The sequence below is a fragment of the Capra hircus genome, chromosome 21 (assembly GCF_001704415.2).
Source record: "Capra hircus breed San Clemente chromosome 21, ASM170441v1, whole genome shotgun sequence".
Classification (NCBI taxonomy): Eukaryota; Metazoa; Chordata; class Mammalia; order Artiodactyla; family Bovidae; genus Capra; species Capra hircus.
Genome location: NC_030828.1, coordinates 18,451,544 through 18,476,969, shown reverse-complemented (window position 1 = coordinate 18,476,969; position 25,426 = coordinate 18,451,544). Strand labels below are relative to the sequence as shown.

General features: G+C 49.1%; 1 protein-coding gene across 4 annotated transcripts in view; it reads left to right on the top strand.

Moving 5' to 3' along the window:
• The window catches only part of NTRK3 (neurotrophic receptor tyrosine kinase 3), a 416,320-nt gene that overhangs the window by 69,356 nt on the left and 321,538 nt on the right, over window positions 1–25,426 (top strand). For all 4 annotated transcript variants that reach the window (XM_018066411.1, XM_013972912.2, XM_018066413.1 and 1 more), the window contains exons 2-3: window positions 8,860–8,934; window positions 9,437–9,508. In XM_018066411.1, the coding sequence (XP_017921900.1) occupies window positions 8,860–8,934; window positions 9,437–9,508 (147 nt within the window). The remainder of the gene's footprint in view (window positions 1–8,859; window positions 8,935–9,436; window positions 9,509–25,426) is intronic.

The window sequence follows — 25,426 nt, the reverse complement described above, 5'->3', positions numbered from 1 at the left end:
ACAACAACAGTTGATTTACAATGTTGGTAATCCCTGTTGTATGGTAAAGTGACTCAATTACATATACATACAAATAATACGTCATGCACATAATATGTTAGATAGGTAGATAAAGGGGGCTTGCCTAGTGGCTCAGATGGTGAAGAATCGGCCTGCCATGCAGGAGACCCAGATTCAATCCCTGGGTCAGGAAGATCCCCTGGAAGAGGGAATGGCAACCCACTCCAGTACTCAGTATTCTTGCCTGGAGAATTCCATGGATAGAGAAGGCTGGTGGGCTACAGTGCATGGAGTCGCAAAGAGTTGGACACCACTGAGCAACTAACCTAGTAAAGTAATGCTCAAAATTCTCCAAGCCAGGCTTCAGCAATACGTGAACCGTGAACTTCCAGATGTTCAAGCTGGATTTAGAAAAGGCAAAGGAACCAGAGATCAAATTGCCAACATCTGCTGGATCATGGAAAAAGCAAGAGAGTTCCAGAAAAACATCTATTTCTGCTTTATTGACTATGCCAAAGCCTTTGACTGTGTGGATCACAATAAACTGTGGAAAATTCTGAAAGAGATGGGAATACCAGACCACCTGACCTGCCTCTTGAGAAACCTGTATGCAGGTCAGGAAGCAACAGCTAGAACTGGACATGAAACAACAGACTGGTTCCAAATAGGAAAAGGAGTACGTCAAGGCTGTATATTGTCACCCTGCTTGTTTAACTTCTGTGCAGAGTACATCATGAGAAATGGTGGGCTGGAGGAAGCCCAAGCTGGAATCAAGATTAATGGGAGAAATATCAATAATCTCAGATACGCAGATGACACCACCCTTATGGCAGAAAGTGAAGAAGAACTAAAGAGTCTCTTGATGAAAGTGAAAGAAGAGAATGAAAAAGTTGGGTTAAAGCTCAACATTCAGAAAACTAGGATCATGGCATCTGGTCCCATCGCTTCATGGGAAATAGATAGGGAAACAGTGGAAACAGTGGCTGACTTTATTTTTATGGGCTCCAAAATCACTGCAGATGGTGATTGCAGCCATGAAATTAAAAGACGCTTACTCTTTGGAAGGAAATTTTTGACCAACCTAGACAGCACATTAAAAAGCAGAGACATTACTTTGTCAACAAAAGTCTGTCTAGTCCAGGCTATAGTTTTTCCAGTGGTCATGTATGGATGTGAGAGTTGGATTATAAAGAAAGCTGAGTGCTGAAGAACTGATGCTTTTGAACTGTGGTGTTGGAGAAGACTCTTGAGAGTCCCTTGGACTGCAAGGAGATCCAACCAGTCTGTCCTAAAGGAGATCAGTCCTGGGTGTTCATTGGAAGGACTGATGTTGAAGCTGAAACTCCAGTACTTTGGCCACCTGATGCGAAGAGCTGACTCATTTGAAAAGACCCTGATGCTGGGAAAGATTGAGGGCAGGAGAAGAAGGGGACGACAGAGGATGAGATGGTTGGATGGCATCACCGACTCAATGGACATAGGTTTGGGTGGACTCCAGGAGCTGGTGATGGACAGGGAGGCCTGGTGTGCTGCGGTTCATGTGGTCACAAAGAGTTGGACACGACTGAGCAACTGAACTGAACTGAGCAACTAACCCACACCCCACCCCGTACACATATTATCTATTCCTTTTAAAATAGTTTATTTTTCCATTATGGTTTATCATAGATTCTTTTTTTTTAATTGGAAGATAATTGCTGTGCAATGTTTTGTTAGTTTGTGTTGTGTAACAATGTGAATTGTTCTATGTACACATATATCCCCTCCCTCTGAGCCCAAGTCACTCAGCACCCAGCTGAGCTCAGGGTGTCCACTCTTGATCTCTGTTCTCCAGTGGACTGCAGGGCAGCATGTTAGAAGGGCCCTGGGGTCACAGCTTGATAGCAAAGAAGAGCCAGAAAATCTTTAAAAAATGGAAGCAGTAGCCCTTAGAATTCAGGCATCATTTCAGGATAGAATCGTTTTGGGCAGGGATACAGGTTCTACCTACTTCAAGGGCCTCTGAGCCTAGCTCAGACGGACAGGTAAGTTGATCGCAATGATCCAGGATCTTCAAGAAAATGTTCTAAGTCATGTTCTGTCTGTGTTGTTGCTGTTTAGTCGCCGTCGTACCCGACTCTTTTGCGACCCCATGGACTCCAAAGACTATCAGCTCCACGTATGTCCCTTCCTCCTTGAACCTCCCTCTCTCCCCTCTGAAAAGTGAAAGTGTTAATCACTCTGCTGCTGCTGCTAAGTCGCTTCAGTCGTGTCCGACTCTGTGCGACCCCATAGATGGCAGCCCACCAGGCTCCACCGTCCATGGGATTTTCCAGGCAAGAGTACTGGAGTGGGTTGCTATTTCCTCCTCCAGGGGATCTTCCCCACCCAGGGACGGAATCTGGGTCTCCCACATTGCAGGCTGATTCTTCACCCCTCTAGGCCATCACAGGATACCGAGCTGAGCCCCCTGTGTTATACAGCAGCTTCCTACCAGCACTTCGAAGGCCTCTTCACTGCATGGAAATATAAGATGTCCCATGCAGAGAGTCGCGTCAATGGCCTGTCCCTGCCCCCTTGTCGCTGCCCTTTCCTTATGCCACAGAATCATGACACTCTGCTGACGTTCTGCCAGGAGCCAACGTGGAACATTTTTCCAGGGAGAGGAAGGAAGGAACCGAGGCTCAGTTCAGGACAGCACTGAGCTCCAGAGCCAGAGCTGAGCTCAGTGTTACAGCTCAGAAAACTTCCATAAGGTCTCGGTGGGGGGCCCTTGGTCAAAGCACATGCTCCTTCCAGGTAGACTTGGGAAGGATGGAGTCACTCCCAGTGGCTCAGCGAGCATTTATTCCTGGAGATAAACCCAAGCCACAGCTGCTTTGAACCCCTGTAGGGATGAGTCAGAACAGAAGTGAAATGCTAATTAACATGTGTGTGCACGGGTGCGTGCATGCCAAGTCCATCCAGTCGTGTCCAACCCTTTTGCAACCCCATGGACCGTGGCCTGCCAGGCTCCTCTGTCCATGGCATTCTCCAGGCAAGAATGCTGGAGGGGGTTGCCATGCCCTCTGCTAGGGGGTCTTCCCAACGCAGGGATTGAACCCGCATCTCAGGTCTCCTGCATTGGCAGGTGCGTTCTTTACCACCAGCCCCACCCGCTAATTAATTAAGCCCCTGTTAATTAATATATTCATAGAGAATATAAAAATCCTTTGCATTAGAATTCATCCAATTGTGCTTTTGTACCATGATTTCTTCCTCCTTCTGTTTGGCTAGGGCCAATATGGAAATGAACTGGCAATCTCCAAGCGCATAAAAACTAGATGGTGCAGACTGTGGTCTTTATTTTAATTAAAAATATGCCATGTGGATATGTTTAAGAGTTGTTTGTATCTCCAGTATTTAAAAGTTAAAGGCAGAAAACTCTAGAACACTGCAACATTCAAATCCATCCAACAGCGGAGGACTAAGCTGGTTGTGGATGCTCATGAGAGGTGCAAGGCACCGTGTACCTGGCAGAGCTCTCCTCCTCACCTGGCTACCCAGAAAGATAAGGACTGCCTGGTGGGACAAAGGAGCATCCTGCCTTTCTTTAGATGCAGCAGGCCCAGTATTTCCTCGTCTTCCCAAGCTTTTCTCTCTGCTCCCTGCTGTCAGATGGCTGTTATTTTCCCGCGTGATCCCTCACTGCTATTAATGAGCTGTTCTTCATAACCAAATTTTCCAGACAACAAAATTTAAATTCAGAACCTCTGCATGTTCAGCCTCCTCACTGGATGTTTCTTCTCTTCCCTAAGATGCATTACATACCTCCTTAACTTTTGAAGCAAAGTAGACGAAAACACGGGGCTTCCCTGGTGGCTCAGCGGTAAAGGATCTTAAATAGAAGCGTTCTGTAATAAAGCAATGTTTCCCATCCTGAATACTGTGGACATTTGGGGCAGATGATTCCTTGCTGTGGGGATGCTGCCTGGTGGATGATGGAATGTTTAGGAGCATCACTGTGGATGCCCGTGTCACTGCCTGACCCCAGTGTGGCCCTCAAAAATGTCCCCTGGTGTGCGTGCTCCATCGCTTCAGTCATGTCCGATTCTTGGAGGCTCTATGGACTGTAGCCTGTTGGGATTCTCTGTTCATGGGATTCTCCAGGCAAGAATGCTGGAGTGGGTTGCCATGCCCTCCTCCAGGGGATCTTTCAGACCCAGAAATCAAACCTGGATCTCCTGCCTTGCAGGCAGATTCTTTACTGCTGAGCCATAGGGAAGCCCCCCAGATGTCTCCCGACATTGCCAAATGACCTCTGCGGGGCAAAATTGCCTCTAGTTGGGAACTGCTGAATTCAAGAGACTAAAGTGGAGGGAATTAGAGTAGGGACGGGAGCCCGGAGTCACACTGAGGGGAGGCTGCAAGTCTTTGCGGGGCCACCAGCGCCGCATGCTGTGCCTGAGCAGACGATGCGGGATCTGGGCTCCTGCTGACCTGTGTTCCTGGCACCGCTCTGAGTTCTCGAGCCTTCCACAGCGGTGCCAGGCGGGTGCAAGGCTGCCGCTCGGATGGGCTGGTGCAGCCTGTCGTCCTGGGAGAGGGAGACCAGTGACTGCCTTGCTGGACAGGGCTCAAGAGCTTAACCTTCCTTGAAAAACATGGTCATTCTTGTTGTTTAGATGGTAAGTTGTGTCCCACTCTTTTTGTGACCCCATGGACTGTAGCCTACCAGGCTCCTCTGTCCATGGGATTCTCCAGGCACTCACTGGAGTGGGTTGCCATTTCCTTCACCAGGGGATCTTCCCAGATCAGGGATAGAACCCGAGTCTCCTGCATTGGCAGGTGGATTCTTTACCACCGAGCTACCTGGGAAGCCCTCCATCATTTGTGATTGCTTTCCAGATGACAGAATCCATGCGCCATGCAAACAGCCTGGACAACCCAGAAAAGCACACCAAAAGAAGTCATGTGTAATTGTACTGGGCCAAGGGAACCACTGTTTACTACAGACTAAAGCAAGGCAGACCTCTCTCAGACTTGGTCTTATTTATTTATTATATTTTTAGAACCTGCCTTTTCCACTTAAACTCACGGTCTCTGCATTAGTACAAAGCAGCCAGCAGAGTTACGACCCCTGGGGCTGGTACCAAGTGGTGAGTCACGGGAAAGCTTGGCAGGCTCCCTGCCCATGTCAACGGCAAATGTCAGGCTGCACCTTCGCGGTTCTGCTCTTCCCTGAGAACCCGCTCGGCGCTGCCGTCTGTGCATCCTCTGACGCTGTTTATAATTTCAGCTCGAACAGTTTTCCTGGAGGTCATGAATGACAGGTTTACTGCCCCTCCACCCTTCTGCCACTCGGAGTTTTTATCAATGATGGCTGAGAAATGACAACTTCCAGCAGAACCAGGCTGCCCTTTTAGCATGAAAACTGAGAGAAGACTGCTCGGCCTCTACAGAAGTGAAAAGAATGAAAATGTTAGCTGCTTAGCTGTGTCCATATCTTTGTGACTGTAACCCCCCGAAGGCTCCTCTGTCCATGGGATTTTCCAGGCAAGAATACTGGAGTGGGTAGTCATTCCCTTCTCTAGGGGATCTTCCCAGCCCAGGGATCAAACCCAGGTCTCCACTGCAGGCTGATTAGTTACGGTCTGAGCCATCAGGGAAGCCCAGCCTCCACAAAGCCTGAGGTTAAAAATAATCATCACAGTGGGCACTCCCTGAGGACTTACTCTGACCCCAGCTGCTGTAACGGCTTTTTAATGTAACGTGCAATCCTTACGTCCTTCTTATGCTGGAGGTATTCTATTATTCCCATTTGACAGATGAAGAAACTGGGGCACAGACAAGTGAAGAAACCTGGACAGGGTCCCATAGATCGAGGTAGCGATGGAGACAGGATCTGTATCCTGGCAGTCTGGCTCTAGGCAGGGGTCAGCAACCTGTTTCTATGAAAGGCCAGAAAGTCAATATTTTAAGTGAGCTTCTGCAGCAATAACTCAACTCCATTTTTGCTGAGAAAAGTGGTCACAGACAAGAGTAAATGAGCAGATATGTATATGGAGATTTAAACTTCATATACTTTTCACATGTCACAAAATAGGATTCTATGTTAGATTTAAAAAAAAATGTAAAAACTATTCTTATTTCTCAGGCTGTATGGAAATGGGTTGTGGGCTGGAGTTTGTAGTGGCTAACCCAGCTTCGGAGCACCAACTCCTAATCACACAGTTGCTATAAAAGTGCCGTTCCCTGATGGAGGAAAATTCAGACTCAAAAGAAGATACAAGGGGCTCTATGATATAGACGAGAGAGCCCGGTGCACCCAGGACTTCAGCCATCATCCTGCTGTGTCCGTGAGCGCCTCTGCCGGGGAAGGGTCATTTGTGGGCATAAGGACAGGAAGGCTGAGAGAAGTCAAGTATTCGACTGCAATAATGATTGACAACTCAGCCATAATGAAAACACATTTCTGGAATTCTAATGTGGGCTCAGAAAACTGATTTCATTTATTTAAACAACTTGATCGACAGCTGCTTGTTGGGAGCTTGTGTGAAGCTGGGCTCCCATGAATGAAGACCCGTCGGCAGGAACACTGCAATCTGTTAACACTTGGTGGCTTACATGGACTGAGTGGATACCCCGGGTGGGGGTGGGGCTGGCACAGGTCCTTCTGCCCCCTCTGAACTTCCTTCTCAGCTGACATGGAGCCGGGGTCCCTGCCCTGGCGAACCCAGACCAAACAAACTGTCCTGGGGCCATGCGGCTTCCAGGGGAGGAGGCTTTGGAGAAGGAATTCAGTACCGACCTGGCCACCTGGCCCATGTCCCCAGCAGATGCTAATGTGTCTGGCTGCTTAGCAGGGGCTCCGAGAGAATGTGGTGCAAAAAGGGCTCTTGGCATACCTTGTCGCTGCGCGGCTCTGAAATGCTTCCAGAGGCCCTGGCCACCACCTCCCTGCGGCCTTCCTGGCTCTGGTCCCACCTGATGGCAGATGGCAGAACCGCGGGGGACGTGGGGCCTGGGCGGGGATGTCTGGGGAAGGGGGCTGTCTTTCCCGTGCCTCGGGTACCACTATCCCAGGGCGAGCTGTCATGTCTTCCCCCTCCTCTCCAAGAGGATGCTTAGACTTTGGGGGCACTGATGGGAGAGTCAGAGCCCAGGAGGGCAGCAGGAGGCCTTTTCCTGTGGCCCCTGGAGCTCCTTGGGGTGGTGGGGGTGTATGAATGGCCTCCTCTCAGATGACTTTGGAGCTGGAAAGGACCTTGGTAATCAGTAGTCTAATGCAGAGGTCCCTAACCTCCGGGCTCTAAAGCCTGATGATCTGAGGTAGAGCTGATGTAATAATATAAATAGAATGCACAATAAACGTAATACACTTGAATCATCCCCCAACCACCCACCCTCTCCAGTCGGTAGAAAAATTGGCTTCCACAAAACTAGTCCCTGGGGCCAAAAATGGTTGAGGACTGCTTGTCTAATGGTTTTCAACCTGGACCCCAAAGCAGTAATGTAGGATGTTTGTCCCTGGTGTTTTTTCTTTTCTCTCTCTCTCTCTCTATATATATACACCAAACAACAGAAATCAAATCCATACCCATGACGAGCCCTTCCATGCTAACAGTACTTTCGAGAATTCCTTTGCTTTGGGCTGGAATTTATCTGCTGGATGAGTCAGTGCTGGTTTATGCCCGTTGATAAAAAAAAACTCTGGTTAACAGTGATTTATATCTTGGATTAGTAAATCTGAGAAGATGAATTAATTATTGCTTAATAAGTGTGTGTGCTTGCTTGACACATGTTTAGGGAGCTAAGCATGAAATCTCTCAGGAGAAAGTTCTAAAAGAAGATCTTTGTAAAGAGATGGGGGAGAAACTGCTGATCTGGTGTAACTCTCTCCCCTTACAAATGAGGACACCAGAGGCCCAGGGTGTTGAGAGCTCATGCTCAAAGCCATGGCTGCTAAAGTCCCAGAGATAAAGCTGGAATCCAGCTCCTCAAATGCCAGCCTCCTGTTCTTTCCATGACACCCAGGCCTTTGGTCATGCCTCCTTTGTGGAGGTGGTTATGCCATATGAAGCCACTGACGTCCTTGAACTCCAGATGAATTGGATCATGGTAACCAAAGGGGGCTTCCCTGGTGGCTCAGACAGTAAAGAATCTGCCTGCAATGCAAGAGACTCAGATTTGATCCCTGTGTTGGAAAGATCCCCTGGAGAAGGGAACGGCTACCCACTCTGGTATTCTTGCCTGGAGAATTCCATGGAGAGTGGAGCCTGGCGAGTTACGGTACATGGGGTCTAAAAGAGTCAGACACGACTGAGTGACTAACTTACACTCTCACCCAAAGGGGGTCGTCGGTGTCTGGCCCTTAGGGGACCCTGAGGTGGTGTGAGTTCCTTCTGGGCTTTTCCACTGAAAAGCCATGTTCACGAGCAAGCTGCCCCCAACCCCTTTTAAAAAATCACTTCATTTGTATTGTTTCTGTGGGCAGGAATGTAGAAAATGAGCCTGTTCTTAAAAAAAAAAAATCCTAGAAGTTAAAAAGAACTAAAAGAGAATGAAAAGAAACTAAAAGAATTAGGAAGACCTGCAGGGAGATTGAATCTCAAGAATGTAAAGAGTAGTCTTTCTAGAGCCCAGGGGATGTGAGGGCATTAAACACTATCCATGGGCTCAGAACTTGGGATCCCCCAGCAAGCCCATCAGCCAGGTTATGTGTGTGGCCCCATGCAGAGAGAGAATGAAGCAGGCTCAGAGATCACTGGGGACTTGGTGGAGAGCCTGGCTCACGGGTGGCTGCTCCAGGATTTAAGCCCAGGTCTCTGGCACTAAAGCCAGCATCTTTCTGGTGATCCCTCTGCTGACCTGAACCTCGCCTTTCCTCCCTCCCTGCAGACACATAGAGAACTGGCGCGGTCTGCACACGCTCAACGCTGTGGACATGGAGCTCTATACTGGCCTCCAAAAGCTGTGAGTACACCAGCTCCCGGTGGGGGTGGGGGCAGGGGCCAGCCCATACGTAGTCCAGGCTTCAAGATACAACCTGAACCCACGTCCCCCGGGTTAGTGCTTCCCTCGGTCCCGTGCTGGACTGATGGTCCCCAAGGAGCAGGGATATTCCCAGTCACCTCCTCCTTTGGATTCAGTGCGAGTGACTGCGGGGGAATTGGGGTGGGGAAAGGGAGAAGGCTGCAGTTGCTAGAGTTGCTGGACCAGAGTCTTATTCACTTGCCAGGATGGGCACATTTCTCACCCTCACCCAGGTCCCAGTGGGATGTAAGCCCAGATCCTGCCCACTGGTCCTGTGGTCCTGTCCCTCAACTGGACCGCAAGTGATGACTGGTGATGAAGAAATGCATTCAGTTTACAGAGGCATCTGTCGTCCAGTCTTGGCCTCACTGGCTGTCAGCCTCGGCCCAGAGCAGAGCTGTATCTCTACCCCTGCTGACCCTCTTTTCCTCTCTCTTTTCAGGACCATCAAGAACTCAGGACTTCGGAACATCCAGCCCAGAGCCTTCGCCAAGAACCCCCACTTGCGCTATATGTGAGTAGAGCTGGGTCCGGGCCACAGGGAGTCGGTGGGTGGGTGGATGGGGGCAGGCATACGGCAGGGAGAGAGTCCTGGGGGGTGAAGCCCAAGGCCTGAGATCTGGACCTGGCTTCGCTAGTGTGTGTCCTGCGGCAAGTCCCATCGCTTCTCTGGGCCTCAGAGTTTTGCCCCTTAAGGTGAGGGTTTTGAGTTTGATGATCTCTGAGGTTCCTATTGGAGGGTAAAGCCTGAGACTAGGGGGTTGGTTTGTTCACTTTTTATGATGAAATTTGCAACTTAATGGGAATGTAAATGAGAGGAAATTCCCCCATGTAAGTGTAGTGTGTGATGTGAATACTACTCTTCAGAGACCATTTGTAGGTCCGTAAGTGTGTGTGTGTGTGTGTGTGTGTGTGTGTGTGTCGGGGTGGGGAGGGGGAGGGAGGGCGAGGGGTGGGGGTTGGCTGAGAGAAAGCAGGGCCAGGCCAAGTGTCACGTCTAGATAGATCCTGAGTTCAGTGGCGAAGATCTCTGAAAAGCAGAGACACCAGTATATAAAGCCACACAGCTTCGGGACCCGCTGGAGATGACCTGGGTCTGCTGGAATCCTGTCTGTCTGAACCTCCTCCTCCTGCCTCTCCCCGCCCACCACTGCCATGTGTGATGGTGGTGGAGCCTCCGCAGGCTCAGCTCTGCCTAGACCCGTGCAGACGGAATCTCACGAGCTTCGTGCTTCCTCTCTAAGCCTAGTTCTGGGCTGAAGGCTCTGGGGTTTGATGGGAGGACTGCCATTTCCTGGGGAGAGACAGGCTCGAAAGGAAACCTAGAGCCAGCAATTAGGGAAAGTGCCAACACACTGCACCCATGGGGGTCCTTGGTATTCGGTCAGGTATTTGCAGATGGTGGCCATCTTGGACATCTATGGGGCATGTTCTCCAAAAGCAGAGATTCCATAGGAACCAGCGGGGTGGAGTCTGCTGTATTTGGCCAGAAAATGGAGGAATGGTGTGCAGATGAATCTTTCCTCCGGCCACCTGAAGTTGCTCTGGTGCAGGCACTTTGGACTTGGAGGGCATCCGGCTGCATAGGAATCTAACCAGAAGAGACAGAGCATCCGAGGGAAGTGGAGGGGAGGTGGAGGAAGAGAAAAGATCGTGGAGAATTGTGGTGGGCGGGTTGTTTCTCCTTTGGGGGTGTCCTGGCCTCACCCCTGGGCCTTTGCGTGTTTTTCCAAGCACCTAGTGAAAGCTTAGGGCTTCCCTGGTGGCTCAGCAGTAAAGAATCCACCTGCCAATGCAGGAGACACAGGAGATGTGGGTTCCATCCCTGGGCTGGGAATATCCCCTGGAGGAGAGCATGGCTACCTACTCCAGTATTCTTGCCTGGAGAATCCCGTGGATAGAGAAGCCTGGTGGGCTACAGATCACAGAGTTGCAACAGAGTCAGACATGACTGACTCGACTGAGCGTGAGTGAGGGCTTGATTAGTATTTTTAATTTTGAAATCAGTGATGGCCACCCCTGCTTTGTGCTGAGCTTTCTCTCCTCCCTTTGGACATGGCACACTGCAGGGCCATTACTCAGGGTCTTATGTAGTGGCCATGGGGGACCGAGTCCCCCGCTATGCCCCACCACAGCTGTCTCAATTATTTGTTGCCCCCTTGCCCTAGTTGAGCCTCTGTGGCGGGATTCTCCTGATGTGTGTTCTTTGCAGCTGGGGGTGTAGCTGGGACCAGATGTTGCAGGTGTTTATTTTACAGGGGATTTGACTTTCCATGTAAACTGTCCCAGGGGACGAAGCTTTTGACCTCTGAGAAGTCTCCTTTTCATGCTAACTCATACGAGGGTCACAGAGCCAGATGCCCACAGAGGACCAGTGGGGACAGTGGAAGCTGGGGACCACGTGTTCCCGCTTAGGGCCAGCCTGGAAACAGTTCTAGCAGACTGCTGCCATAAGGAAGTGGGGCCTTGGGTTGCCAGATTTACTGTGGTTTTTTTTTTTTTCCCAAGAAGAGCTGGAGGTTTAGTGAAACCTCTCAAATTTTAAATACTGGCACTAAAAATAAAACCTTTCAACACCATGGGCCAGGCAGGATCACACTGTGGACAGAATGTGACATAGGGAATGCCAATTTGGGGGCTGGGGTCAGACTTGGGGGACAGAAGCTGCCCGCATGGGGGAGGCTCTGTCCTTTTAGACGGCAGTGGCTTGGTGCTCAGAATCTGCCTGCACACCTGTCACCTGCAGTTCTCCAGGCATTTGAGAGGGTTTTCAGACGTATCACATGTCCAAGGGCCACAGAGGTGGGGAAGGCATGCAGCTTGGGTTCCAGGTTAGAACTTGTCTTTGAATTACCCTTGAGATCCCTGAAGAGGGCTGTGACCCACCATCTCTTTTGAGATGATCCGGGTCTGCTGGCAGTGACAGGCTGGTGGGGCTTTGCAAGATTCCCCAAGGCTTTGGGGGCAGGAAGGGTGTCATGGAATAGGTTCTGATGATACCAGTGAACCTGCCCATGACCTTGGGCCCCATTTCCTCCTGGACACACTGGCCAGCTCTTGCCCAGGTGTTGCGGTTGGCTGCAAAAGGATCAAGAGTGAGACAGACAGGTCACCGTCAGTCCAACCCCGGTTTGGGCCTCTCTGCATATTAGAGATGAGCTGGCTGCTCAGATCCACGTGATAGGGTCAGCATCTGGCCCAGGGGCTGCTGGAGGAGGAGGCTGGGGGTCCCAGAGAGGAGAGTCAAGAGGTCCAGCCGTGTGCACTGGCTTCATCCATGGGTTCACTTATTAACTTTTCCCATTTACAGAGACACATCCCACATCTCGACTGAGTGAATTTCCCGGAAGCTCCGGGACACTTTCTCCTGGCAAATGGGCAAGGTTTCTCTGCTCTCTCACAACATCTTCTATTTCTGTCCTCTAAGTGCATTTACAAGTTTTCAGGCCCCAGCTGAGCAATCACAAGATGGTCACTTACTCCAGCACTAATTGCCGAGCTCTGGCTTGGTGGCTTTTTCCCCCCTTCTTCTGCCCTTTTTTTTTTAGGGTGATGGTTAAGTCTTTTCTTCTCCCCTTCTGTGCACAATAAGAAGCAGGAAGTGAAATCATTGCCTTCTGTACCGATGTCAAGTTATCCAAGTTGTTCTGATTGGTCCAGCTGCCCCGCACCTCTAAGCTGCTGTTGGATTAGTCATAATACTCTCTCATGCCAGAAAATGAGCCAGCCATATGAAGGCCAAATTGTCTGCCACAAAGAAGGCTGGAGACTAGGACTCTTCAAGGTTTATGAGTGACTGAGCATCTCTTTTTGACTGTGTCTGTCTTCTTTGTCTTTTATTGAGTGTGAAAAACTAAATACTGATTTATATACATTTGAGAGACTGGAATATTCTTGACCCTTATATATCCTTTCCTTGGTGAAAGATTTTGGATTCTGAATTTTTAAGGATAAGGATATTCCAAACAGATCATTGGAACCACTATTTGCTCATCTGTAAAATAGGTGTAATGATGGTGCCTGTTCTAGTGCTAGGATACGATAAAGATTTATGATAGGAGGCACATACAGCACTTAGCCCAGTGCCAGTAAATAGCGTTTATAAATGCAAGCTGCTAATAGTGATGGAATTACTGTTATTACTGGGATGGTGATCCTAGAATCAATGAGGAGAGATAATACGGCTTTGATGGCGATTATGACCACTGCTTTATTAAAGGAAAAAGCTGGATTTCCGTCCTGTGTCTCTCTGGTGACTAGAAGACTCCAGTCTACACTCTTTCAGATGACTTTCTTCCTTGAATGCTGATTGATGAACAAACCCTGATAGATCCCGTATAGTCTCCATTTAGTCCGTCTTCTCTAGATCAGAGATCCCTAACTTTTTTGGTACCAGGCACTGGTTTCATTGGTTTCGTGGAAGATGATTTTTCTATGGACAAGACGAGGGGCTGGAGGGATGGAGTGTGCAACTGAGATTCCTCCGAATGTGCTGTTCACAGCAGGATTTGCGGTGCTTTGAGAATCTGATGCTGCCACTCTGCTGATAGGAGGCGGAGCTTGGTGGTAATGTGAGTGATAGGGAGTGGCTGTAAATACAGATGAAGCTTCCCTTGCTCACCTGCTGCTCTCCCGGTTCCTAACAGGCCACAGACCAGAACCCACTAGGGACTCCTGCTCTAGACTGTGCACACCCTTCTTACCCCTGTTAGTTTCAGAAAGGATCCAACCAGAGGCAACTGATGAGCTTACACTTTGTTGATTTCCATCTCACTTGAGACCACACCCCCCAGGACTACAGAATTTGGATTGCTTGCTGAGTGCTCTAACCTCACCTCCTGCAGCAGACCCTTTTCTTCCTTTCTGAGGTTTGTCTTCTCTGGGATGGCTCACATACATAACAGATAGCCGCAGTTTGGAGTCCCCATAAGCAGAGTGATGACAGTGTCTACCTAAAATCTGCACTCAAATGATGGTTCAGTTCAGTTCAGTCGCTCAGTCATGTCCAACTCTTTGTGACCCCAGGCCTCCCTGTCCATCACCAACTCCCTGAGTTCACTCAAACTCATGTCCATCGAGTCAGTGATGCCATCCAGCCATCTCATCCTCTGTCGTCCCCTTCTCCTCCTGCCCCCAATCCCTCCCAGCATCAGAGTCTTTTCCGATGAGTCAACTCTTCGCATGAGGTGGCCAAAGTACTGGAGTTTCAGCTTTAGCATCATTCCTTCCAAAGAACACCCAGGAACTGATCTCCTTTAGAATGGACTGGTTGTGCTTGCTTTCATCTGTAGAGCACTGTCTGGTTTCAAAGTACTTTCTCCTGTATTCTCTGCTCTAATCCCTTTACCTGGGGGATCCTCCTGGGTCGGGGAGTGTGGTAGGCAGCCTTCCTTTATAGCCTGGAAGACAGGTCCAGGGAGGGCCTGTCTTATAAATAGCAGAAATACAACTGCACTGAAGTCTTCTGGTTTTCTTTACAAGAATCCTTCTCCTGGGGCTCATGGACTGGAAGGGACAATGGTTTTCACGGATGCAATTAAAAAATTTCATTTTTTACAAAATTGCATTAAAAATGCAGGTATATGAGGAGAAGGGGAAAGACTAATACTGATTAAGATCTTACTATGTGCCAAGGACTGGACCTGCTGCTTTGGCAAATATAATCTCACCCCTCACAGTAACTCTTAGGTTTGGGCTCCCCATCCCCATTTCATAGATGAGAACACTGAAGCTCAGAAGTCATAACTGAGTTTCCCCAAGGTCACGTAGTAATTAGTGGTACAACCAGGATTTGGACTCTGATCCTTTAGGCTCTAAAGTCCATGGACTTTTCTACTCCTTTGGCATGTTTTGTCTCTCTGTCAAGCTTTCATAGCAACAATTCCTTGTGGTGGTTGGGGGGGGGGTCTTTAAAGTTTTATTAGAGAGCAGCCATTTCCCCGGGGGTATTTAGCACCATCCATCCTCAAAGAGCTCCCGTTTAGCAAGCTCCATTTCATTTCTTTTCCTATTCAGGTCAAATCCTATAACAACAGCTACATTATGACCTGAATATCTTTGTTGTAAAAGATTTCTCAACGCTAGCCTGTGGCCCACTTATTTCCAAGAATATGTAATGTAAGATTCCAGCAAGCCAAGAGAATTTATTTAATCCCTTAGAGAGGTTGTGATGGGACCTTTCTTGTGTTCAGTTGGTTGATTTCTCCCCCTAAAGCTCTGAAGGTCACGCTAAGTTCTTCCTCTGCAAATGTACATGGGGTCTTCCCCCCCGAGAGCGCCAGCGTGGAGCTGACCTGGGTGGGAGCAGGATGCGGTGGGGAGGGGAGAGTGTCCTGATTTGGGCATGATTATTGTGTTAATTGAGGGCATGTCAACTGTGTTATGTTCACAAGGAGTGAAAGTCAGCAACACTGGGCAGATAGGAGTAGAGGAAGTGGCCAGGGTCCCTGCTCTTTCAGTGACACATCTGAGCTGGCAGCACATGTTTCTGAACCACTGGGGTGAATACTTGGTGAGATGGATTTATGATGTGTTGTAAACCGCTCGGTGTTCTCTCTCCTTGTCCAGTCTGGGTCTAAGACAGCGTGTGGATATTGTATCAGTAGACTTGCGCCTCTCGGCCTGCCCTTTACCTCTGCGTTGACTTTTCTCCAAGTCCCAGAGGGGTTGTAACTGGCACACTCGTCCCCAGATCTCTTCTCCACGGGTGCCCTTCCTTTTATGTAGAGAACTTAGCCATTGGGCGTTGTGTAGTAACAGTCAGGAATGTAGGCTTTGGAGACAGAAAGGCCAAAGTTCCAATCCTCTATCTTCCCTGTACAACTTTGGGACATTAGGCAAGCTGATGAGCTTCTGTGAGCTTTGAAGGGAATGTAAGAGTTCCCACTTCGTGAGATTGTTCTGAGCTTTAAATGAGACGATGCTTCAAAAGTGCTTAAGACGGTGCTTTATGAAAGACTCAATATTTTCTTTGCTGTTATTAATGACTTCTTTCTGGTCGGTGGTCTCTGATTTCACAGAATCATGGATAGTTGAAAGTGGAAGGGGCTTTAGCACTAAACCCCTAACTTTATGTTCCTCGCCTTGCTCCCATCCTGGCCCTTTGGACTCATAAATCAAACTGCCTGGCTGACATCTTTACTTGGGTGGTTAAGACACAAGGCAGACTCAAATTGGCCAAAACAGAATTCTTTATTTCGTTCTCCATCCTGACTTCAAGCCCTCAGTGTTTCCTTTTCCCTGAATGGTACCATCCACCAGGTCGCTGAGGCCAGAACCTTGAGAGTCATTTCTGACTCCTCTTCCCTTTCCCTGCCCTGCTCCACCCTTCCACCATTCAGTCCATTAAGTCCATAGGCCACTTTATATCCATCCGCTTCTCTCTCCCTCCACACAGGCTGTCTTGATCCAAACCACCGTCCTCTCCTCTGGCTCTATGACAATAGCCTCCTAATTGGTTTTATTTCCTCCACTTTGTCCCCTGCATTTGATTCCCAACACAGCTGCCAGAGTGATATTTTAAACACGTAGATCTGATTGTGTCCCTCTGCTGGTTAAAGCCCTCCAATTACTTCCCTCCTTACTGGCAATAAAAGCTAAACCTCTTACTGTGGCCCCGGGATTCGAGTTAACTTGGTGTCCGTCTCCCTCTCGGCTTCCCTTGCACTCTTCTCCCTGGCCCTCCGCTGCAGCCTGGGAACCTTGCTTTCAGTCCTTTCAATGCACCGAGCTCATGCGCCTCCTTGGAGGGTTGGTGCTTGCTGGTCCATCCTGCGTGAATCCCTCACCCCAGCTCCAGCTTGCTGCAGTGTTCTCTCCTCCTTCTCATTTCCCCCAGTGACCTCTCAGCAAGTCGTCTCCAGCCTCCCAGTCAGAGTGGCCTTTCTTCACCTCACTCAGCTACACTGTTTCCCCAGCCCTTATTACTTCTGATGATCTGACAGCATGTGTTGTTTTCAGTGGCTAAGTCGCGTCCCGCTCTTTGCGACCCCATGGACTGCAGCACACCACGCTTCCCTTCACCAGCCCTCCACTGTCTCTCTTGGAGTTTGCTCATATTCTTCTCCATTGAGTCGGTGATGCCATCCAACCATATCATCCTCTGCTGCCCTCTTCTCCTCCTGCCTTCAATCTTTCCCAGCATCAGGGTCTTTTCCGATGAGTCGACTCTTTGCATCAGGTCGCCAAGCTATTGGAGCTTCAGCTTCAACAGCAGTCCTTCCAATGAGGCTGATTTCCTTTAGGATTGACTGGTTTGATCTCTTTGTAGCCCAAGGGACTCTCAAGCGTATGCCATTTTCATTTGTTTACTTGTTTACACCCTGGCTCCCCCACTAGAATGAACTTCCACGGAGCAGGGACTTGGCTCCTGTGCCTAGAAGAATACCTGTCGCATGGGCAGTGGTCCTTGGCTATTTGTTGAGTGTGTGAGTGATGCTAATCTGCCTTGATCATTCTATAGAATTTCTTCCCATAAGAAGCCCCGCACATACATGTACTGTTTCTCACACATTTTCAGGGATTTGCAGACTTCCCTTGAATCCTGGGTTAAGAACTGTTTCCAAGTATGTCCCAAAGGGAGGTGTGTAGTTTCTGGGATGTAAGGATTATACCTAACAGGTCTTGGCCATTTAAAAAATATTATACCAAAAGCAACGAATGAGATTTATGTTATGTCATATTCTCATGGGCATAAAAGAATGCCTTCATAGTTTTAAATATTGAGTATAGTTATGATAAATCAGGAATATACTGGTACAGGATTTCTTTTGGGGATGATGAGAATATGTTCTAAAATGGATTATAGTGAGGGTTCCACAACTCTATAAATTTACCAGAAACCAGTGACTTGTACATTTAATCAGGTGCCTTGTGTGTAAATTATATATCAATAAACTGATGAGTGTGTGTGTGTGTGCATGCACGTGCATTCGCATCCCTCCTAGCAGAAGCTTTCAGAGCCTGTGTGTGGTCCATCGTGTCCCTTTGCCCTGTCATGGGACAGAGGGCGTTAATGTTCCAGACGGAGGCTGTTCCATTAGCCTGAGTCTCGCTGGGAAGGTGATGGGACCAAAGCCACAGCTGACTTGCTGTGGACTTGGAGCATGAGAAAGAAGGAAACTTTTGCTGTGGTTAAAAAAAAGAGAGAGAGACAAGGATAAACCAGGAACTGCAGTAGCTGTAGCCAGTGCCCAGGTGGGCTGCCAGGAATGCACACTCACTCTTGATGCCTTAGCTGCCATCCTGTTCCTTTCAATCCTCCTCAAGAGGTCTCAGGACACAAGTGAGATGGCTTTGGACCTTCTCTGATTTACATGTATAAAGAAGAAAATCACAAGCAAGTAACATTTCTTTTATTATTGGAGTATAATCGCTTTACAGTGTTGTCAGTTTCTGCTGTACAGTGAAGTGAATCAGCTGTACGTATACATACATCCCCTTCCTCTTGAGCCTCCCTGCCACTCCCCCACCCCACCCTGTCCCCTAGGTCATCACAGAGCCCCGAGCTGAGCCCCCCGTGCAGAACAGCCGCTTCCCACCGGCTGTCGGTCTCACACACGGCAGTGTGTACATGTCAGTTCTACCCTCTGAGTGCATCGCCTCTCCTTCCCCCGCTGTGTCCACACGTCGGTTGTCTAATCTCTGTCTCCATTCCTGCCCTACAAATAGGTTCATCTGTACGATTTTTCCAGATTCCGCACATATGCATTATGCATTATTTATGACAAAGGTGTGACCGCTCACACCTCTGAAGCTCTGTACCTTCTCCAGTCTTTGAACACAAGGCAACGGAGGGGCCGCTGGTTCAGCCTGTAAGTGTGATTGTGGATCAGAGTTGGAGCATCTGAGGAGGCTTCCTGGAGAAGGTGTGGGTTTGAATGGGTGGACAGCTTGCTCATGGCACAGGGGCTGCTGCTCACGCAGGGTGAGTACAAACCTTCTCCAAAGGTCTTCCTTCGGAGGACCTTCCAAATTATTTTGGAATTTCTCCCAAAGCTGTGTAGTCACATGTTCATGTTTCCAGGCCATCATGTCTGGTCAGCAGGTAAATGCTGAAAGAATTCCAAGGGAACGGAACTTCCAGATGGAGCCGTGCATCAAGGCAGTGGGATTTTTTCAGATCTAATACTGTGGGAAGCTCGAGTCAGTGGTGTGTCTGGATGGTGGTCTGGAGTGGAGCAGATGCTGAACTCTGGGTCCACGTCTGAGTGCGGGGAAGGACTTGGCCCCTGACTGGCTGTCAGCTGTGAGAGGTGCTCTTTGCTATGACAGTGCTGGCTGACCATACCTTACATGTGATTTTACCCTTTTTCTGCATTATCTGTGACCCTCTATAAGCTGTGTAACCCATTTGATCTGTTTTCACATCTCTAAAAGGAGGCAATGTTATAAATGGCCCAGACTGGGCCTCTTTGAATTTTAGGAAATTCTTTCTGGAAGAAAGTGTTAGTCAGTCAGTCGTGTCCATCTCTTTGCGACCCCATGGACTGTAGCCCATCAGGCTCTTTATCCATGGAATTCTAGCCAAGAATACTGGAGTGGGTAGCCATTCCCCTTTCCAGGGGATCTTCCTGACCCAGGGATCGAACTTGGGTCTCCTGCGTTGCAGGTGGACGCTTTACCGTCTGAGCCACCAAGGACGCCCTCCTGGAAGAAAAGTGGCCATCAGGGGCACGGCCAGAGGAAAGCTGTTTTCAGTTGACTTTGGCCCTCCACCCCCACATCCTGGAATGGTAGTCACTCCAATGCAGTGAGTTCCAAAGACATCTAGAAACACTGGTTAAATGCCAGGCATTAGCTTGTATGCACATCATATGTCACTTTATGCTTATAATAGCAAGTGGACACTATTTCTGTCTCCATTTTACAGATGGGGAATTAAAGGCACAGAGAGCTTTAAGTGACTTGCTTATGCTTACACAGCCGCTTAGCGGCAGAGACAGAAGGCAACCCTGGATGGGCTGCCTCTAGAACTCCAGAATTGTGGTCTTCATAATGGTCTTCATGGACGGTCTCTGATCTACTGTCCATTGACTGTGGCCAACTTAGGTCTAACCTGGGCTGGTGTCAGTTCTCTGGGGCCAGCTGGACAGGAAGGCCGAGTAATAAGCTTCAGAGCAGTGCTTCTCAGAATGGGGACCATTTGGGGAGAAAGACCATTGGGAGACTAAGAAGGACTCCTTGAAACCAAGTCCTTCTTTAACTGGCTGCCAAAAGGGTCGAGGGGAGCAGGCGATGCCCTTTAGCCTACTGGCTGGCACTCAGGAGGGCCGTTAGCAGATGGTCACACAGAGCAGGTGCTCCACAAAGAGAATGGAGCAGGTGGAGATAAATTCATGCTGTGACATGTGGGTGCAGGAGCAGTGGGCATTCAATCTACACATTTTCAGGAAGCTCGAGGCTGCTTTCCCTGTCATCAGTTCTGGGCAGGACCGTTTCTGTAGGTGGCAGACCTCATTGCAAGATCTGAGCACGGGAGTGGGAAAGGAGGGGATGTGAAGCAGATTAGGGCCACTCTGAGGCCCCGGCTGTGCCGAGTCATGATTCCATGCCCGTGTTTGCAGCTTCAACACTTGATACCTCCTGGTGCAGTAGAGTTGTGTTTCAGTAGAGGTGCCTGCATCCTCGCCTTCTTCCCGTGTCCCAGCTCCTGTGACGTCTGATGACTGCAGGGAGAGCCTCTGTTATCCTCTTTTGTTTTTTTAAATTTAAAAAGTTATTACTATTTTAAAGTTTATTTGTTTGGCTGACCGGATCTTAGCTGTGGCATACAGGATCTAATGGTTGTTGCGTGTGGGATCTAGTTCCCTGACCAGGGATTGAATGGGGGCCCCCCTGCATTGGGAGCATGGGGGTCTTAGCCCCTGGACCACCAGGGAAGTCCCTGTTGTCCTCTTTTATTAAAAAATTTTTTTATAAATTATTATAATAAAGTTTATTTGTTTGGCTGTGCCACGTCTTAGTTGTGGCCCACTGGATCTGATAGGTGTGGTAGGTGTGGTATGTGGGGTCTAGTTCCCTGACCAGGGATTGAATCTGGATGCCCTGCATTGGGAACTTGAGGTCTTAGCCCCTGGACCACCAGGGGAGTCCCTGTTGCCCTCTTAAATGGATACTCCTTGGTCCTATTGAATCCAACATGTGTTTTGTACCCTAGAACTCACCAAGCTCCAGATTTTCATTTTGGAGTTTCTTAGTCTCCATTCGTTTCTCTGCTGCCTCCAAAGAAAGTAGATTTCTAGTCTACTCACACCCTCATTCTCCGGGGAGATTGCCCCTCTGGAGCCATGGGAAAGATTGGCTCATTGGTCCCTAGGGAGGCAGGTGGCAAGCTTCCTAAATTGAGTTTCTTTTTTCTTGTCCATTTGAGTCTCTTCTTCAGGCTCCCTATGGTCCTGGGATTACTCACATCTTCCCTCATATTTCTTTCTTTTCTCTTTGTTTTGTGGAAAGCGCTGTGATCCACCCGGGGCAGACCCAATGGGACCCAGACTGCATGGCCAGGCACCTCCCCTTACCAGCCACTATCTGTGTTATTTATTTTCCAATTTTCATAGTCAAAGCCCTACATTCAGCATAAAGGCTGTGTTCTTTCTCATTTCAGGAAACTCCATTCTCTAGGATTCTCTGGACTGAACTTTAAGAGTTTTATGTAACTTCATCAGCTTTGCCTTTAAAACCTCAGTCCAGTGCTGAGTAAACACTCTGGACTGCATGTCTCCTAGCCTTGGGGATTAGACTGTGTGCCTGTATTTTCCAACCTTGATTATTCTCAGTAGATTTTCTTTTCTTTTTTCCTCCCCTCCCCTAAGGCGTCATTACTTCCCATTTGTCCACAGCTCTTTTCTCCATTTTTCTTGTTAAGGACAGATTTAGAAAGTGAGATTAGTCTCGTGGCTATTTTGGAGTCATCATTAATTTTTGTCCCTTTTCATGCCTTAGCAGGCTGGCAGTCCCGTGTCTTTCTTCCTGGTTTCCTCTTGATGGCTTTGTGAAAGTCTCTTTTGTTCCTGGGTTAACCCCTTTTGTCTCATGGGGCTTGCCTTGGTCTTGAGGGGCCTCTGCCTTTTCTGGGTGGTCTTCTAGGTGACGCAGACATTGTGACTCTGGCTTGGAAGGGCACTGGGTCTCTCAGATCAGGCCTGGACCGTCTGCTGCCCTTGATCTAAGCCATGGCAGGCCCCTGGCTTCCAGGAGGGGCTCCTCCCCGTGTTTCCTTTGAAACCCTGAAATAGACCTTTAGAAGGTATGTCTCTCCCCATGATATGCAAGGTCCTTGGGGGGGAAGACTAGGTCTTATTCCGTCATGTTTGTTTCATACTAATTACAGGTTTGAAAAACGAATGAATGGGGGAGTAAGTGAACGAGTGTAAACAGCATATACTTTGGAGGTGACGTTGGATCTCCAGCTTCGCCAGCTCTTTCTTTAAGCTGATGCTCTCCGCCAAGAAATGATGTCTCAGTATCCCTCCCAGAACAATGGGAGGGGATTCCTGCCCTCCAGACCTTCATGTGAGGATTGAAAGAGTGAGCACACAGCACCTCCCTTGGTGGCTGCCCATGGTAGATGCTCAGCACCCAGTCTGTCCTGTATCTTGGAAACCTTTGCAGAAGCTCAGAATTTCAGTCCTTGTTTAAGGCACGTGGAAGCCCAAGCGCTAAATAGGCGCATCTCAGGCTTCCCTGGAATTCTAACCCAGTATTTGGGGAAAACCATGAACTCAAAGATAGGGGTGTTGGAAGGCTGTGTTGAGGAGCTGGTTGGAACCAGTGAAGCCTGGTTCTCCCTCCACATCCCCCACTATATGCCCCATTTGCTGTCAGGCAGTAAGGGTCAGGCCCCTCCTCATCTCCTGCTAGAGGGAGGGCTGGCTGCTTCCCTGCCAAGAGCCCCAGCCTCTCTTACACATGCGTGCATGCTCTGTTGCTGCTGCTGCTAAGTTCTGCGCAACGCTATGGACTGTCGCCCACCAGGCTCCTCCGTCCATGGGATTCTCCAGGCAAGAATACAGGAGTGGGTTGCCATTTCCTTCTCCACAGGATCTTCCCAACCCAGGGATCAAACCCATGTCTCCTGCATTGGCGGGCAGATTCTTTACCACTGAGCCGCCTGGAAAGCCCTCTCTTGCACACCGGTGTCCTGAGAGGTCTCCCCAGAGCTGCCAGTCTTAACCCCATCCCGCGATTGTTTTTTGTGCAAAGGGAAAGGAGTTTTTTTTTTGTTTTTGTTTTAAATTTGGTTGCACCATGCAGCATGTGAGATCTGTTCCCTGACCAGGGATTGAACCCACGGCCCCTGCCTTGGAAGTGTGAAGTCTTAATCACTGCACCACCAGGGAAATCCCAAGGAGATTGTTTAAACATTTCAATCAGAGCCTCATGAATGTGCCTCTGATGCTCTTAGACTGAGAACCAGATTCCCTTGGTCTTCCAGGTGAGCATGCGGCCTGGGCAGAGATCTGAGTGGGAAGCAATACAGGCCTGGTAGCAGCCTGGGGACTGACATCTCCCTCTCCACCTCTTCTCTTGCTCCTGCTGCCCTGCGTTTCCCTCCAGACCTCCATCATGCTGTGCTCGTGGCCTTTGAAATATTGCAAGTCTCCCTTGGGTGGGAGACTTTCATCCAGCCCCCAGGCTCTTTAGTTAGCTCTTACCCTTCCTTCCAGTTCCAGCTCGATAACGGATTGAAAGCAAGCTTTTTATGACCCCACCCCAACCCCTGCCTCAAGTGCTGTTCCCATCACTTTTCTTAGGGCCCTGTTCTTTTTCTTCCAGAACATTTGTCTTATAAAACATACATTGGAATTGAATAATTATCTTTTAGTTCTGTGAATTCTCTGGACAAGAATACTAGAGTGGGTGACCATTCCCTTCTCCAGGGGATCTTCCCGACCCAGGGATTGAACCCGGGTCTCCCACATTGCAGGCAGATTCTTTACCATCTGAGCTCCCCGGGAAGCCCCAATTCTGTGATGTTTGTTGTCTCTCCTGGGCTGAAAGCTCCCTGAAGATAGTCATCCTGCCTCCCTCCTCTACCACCCGGTACCCAGTCCTTGGCAGCCCCTGACACATGGCAGGCGCCTCAGTGGATGAATGAATGAGTGACTCGATAGAAGGGCTGCATCATCATTTGTTTCCCTTTCCTCACTGGGTAGCTCTGAAGCCCAGAGGCATTTCGGGCCCAGCCATTGGGCATTAGAAAGTAAGCTTCTGCCTGTGAGAATCTGATCAACCTCCTCTGATGCTTGTTGAGTCTGGTTCCATACTGTGTTGGTGTCACTCAAAAGCCGTTGCCCCCAGAAATGCCTGCTCCAAGGGAGGATCAGAGGGATGACCTCACCCACCCACCCGCCACCCCAGCATCTTCCTCCAAAAGTGAATGGCACCTTAGTCCCTTGTCTTTTTCCACATCTGGAGAGCCAGGTTGTGTCCCAGGTGTCAGGTAGCTCACCCCTTCCCGGCGGCAGTGGGGCTGCCCCTCTGAGTGCCAGCTGTCTGTCTGCAATCAGGAGTCTCTGCCGATGCCAGGGAGGGTGGTATTTGCAAAGAGCAACCATGTGCTCCTTATTTATTGTGCGGAAAAGAAAACAAATTAAGGCCTTGTAATTATACAGTGAAGCATGTTCTTAAATAAAGCTTAAGCAGTCAGAACTCCATTTGAAATATTAATAATCGCATTTCCCAGCAGCCTTCTCTCTCCTCTACCCCTCTCCTCCCATCCTTCCTTATTCCTCTTCTCCTCTGTCTCTCGCATGGGGGCAGGTCTCTCCTGGGACCTCAACAGTCTCTGGGAAGCTTCGCTTGCCGGCTGGGACTGGGCATCCTTGTAATGCCACGATGGTCTTTTTTTTAATGAATTTATTTGGCTGCATCAGTTCTTGGCTGCACATGGCATCTTCATGGCGTCACTCAGGATCTTCTGTCATGGTACACGGGCTTAGTTGCTCTGTAGCATGTGGGAGTCTAAGTTCCCCAAGCGGGGATTGAACTGAGTCACCTGAGTTGCAAGGTGGATTCTCAACAACTGGACCACCAGGGTAGTCTCCACGCTTGTCTTTTCAAAGACCATCAACATTTTTTGTAGGTGTTTTCAGAGGCACGGGGCTGGTTGCACTAGGATTTTCTTGACCACTAACCACCCTCATTCCAGTTAAGCCTTGAGGGTAATGTTGTGTTGAGGACCCGAGGACTGGAGCCAGTTGGAACTGGGCTCCATTCCCAGCTTGACTGCTGACCAGCTGCAAGACTTCAGTGAAGTTCATCTGATCTCTGAGCTGATTCTTTCTCTGGCGATAAAATCACCTCCCTCATAGGCTGATCTTGGGACTCAGATGAGATAATGCTTTTAAAGTCCTGACTCATAGCAGGTTCTTACATATATTAGGTCTTTTCTTTGGATTACACCAAAATTTGATGGAGCTTATTTCTATTG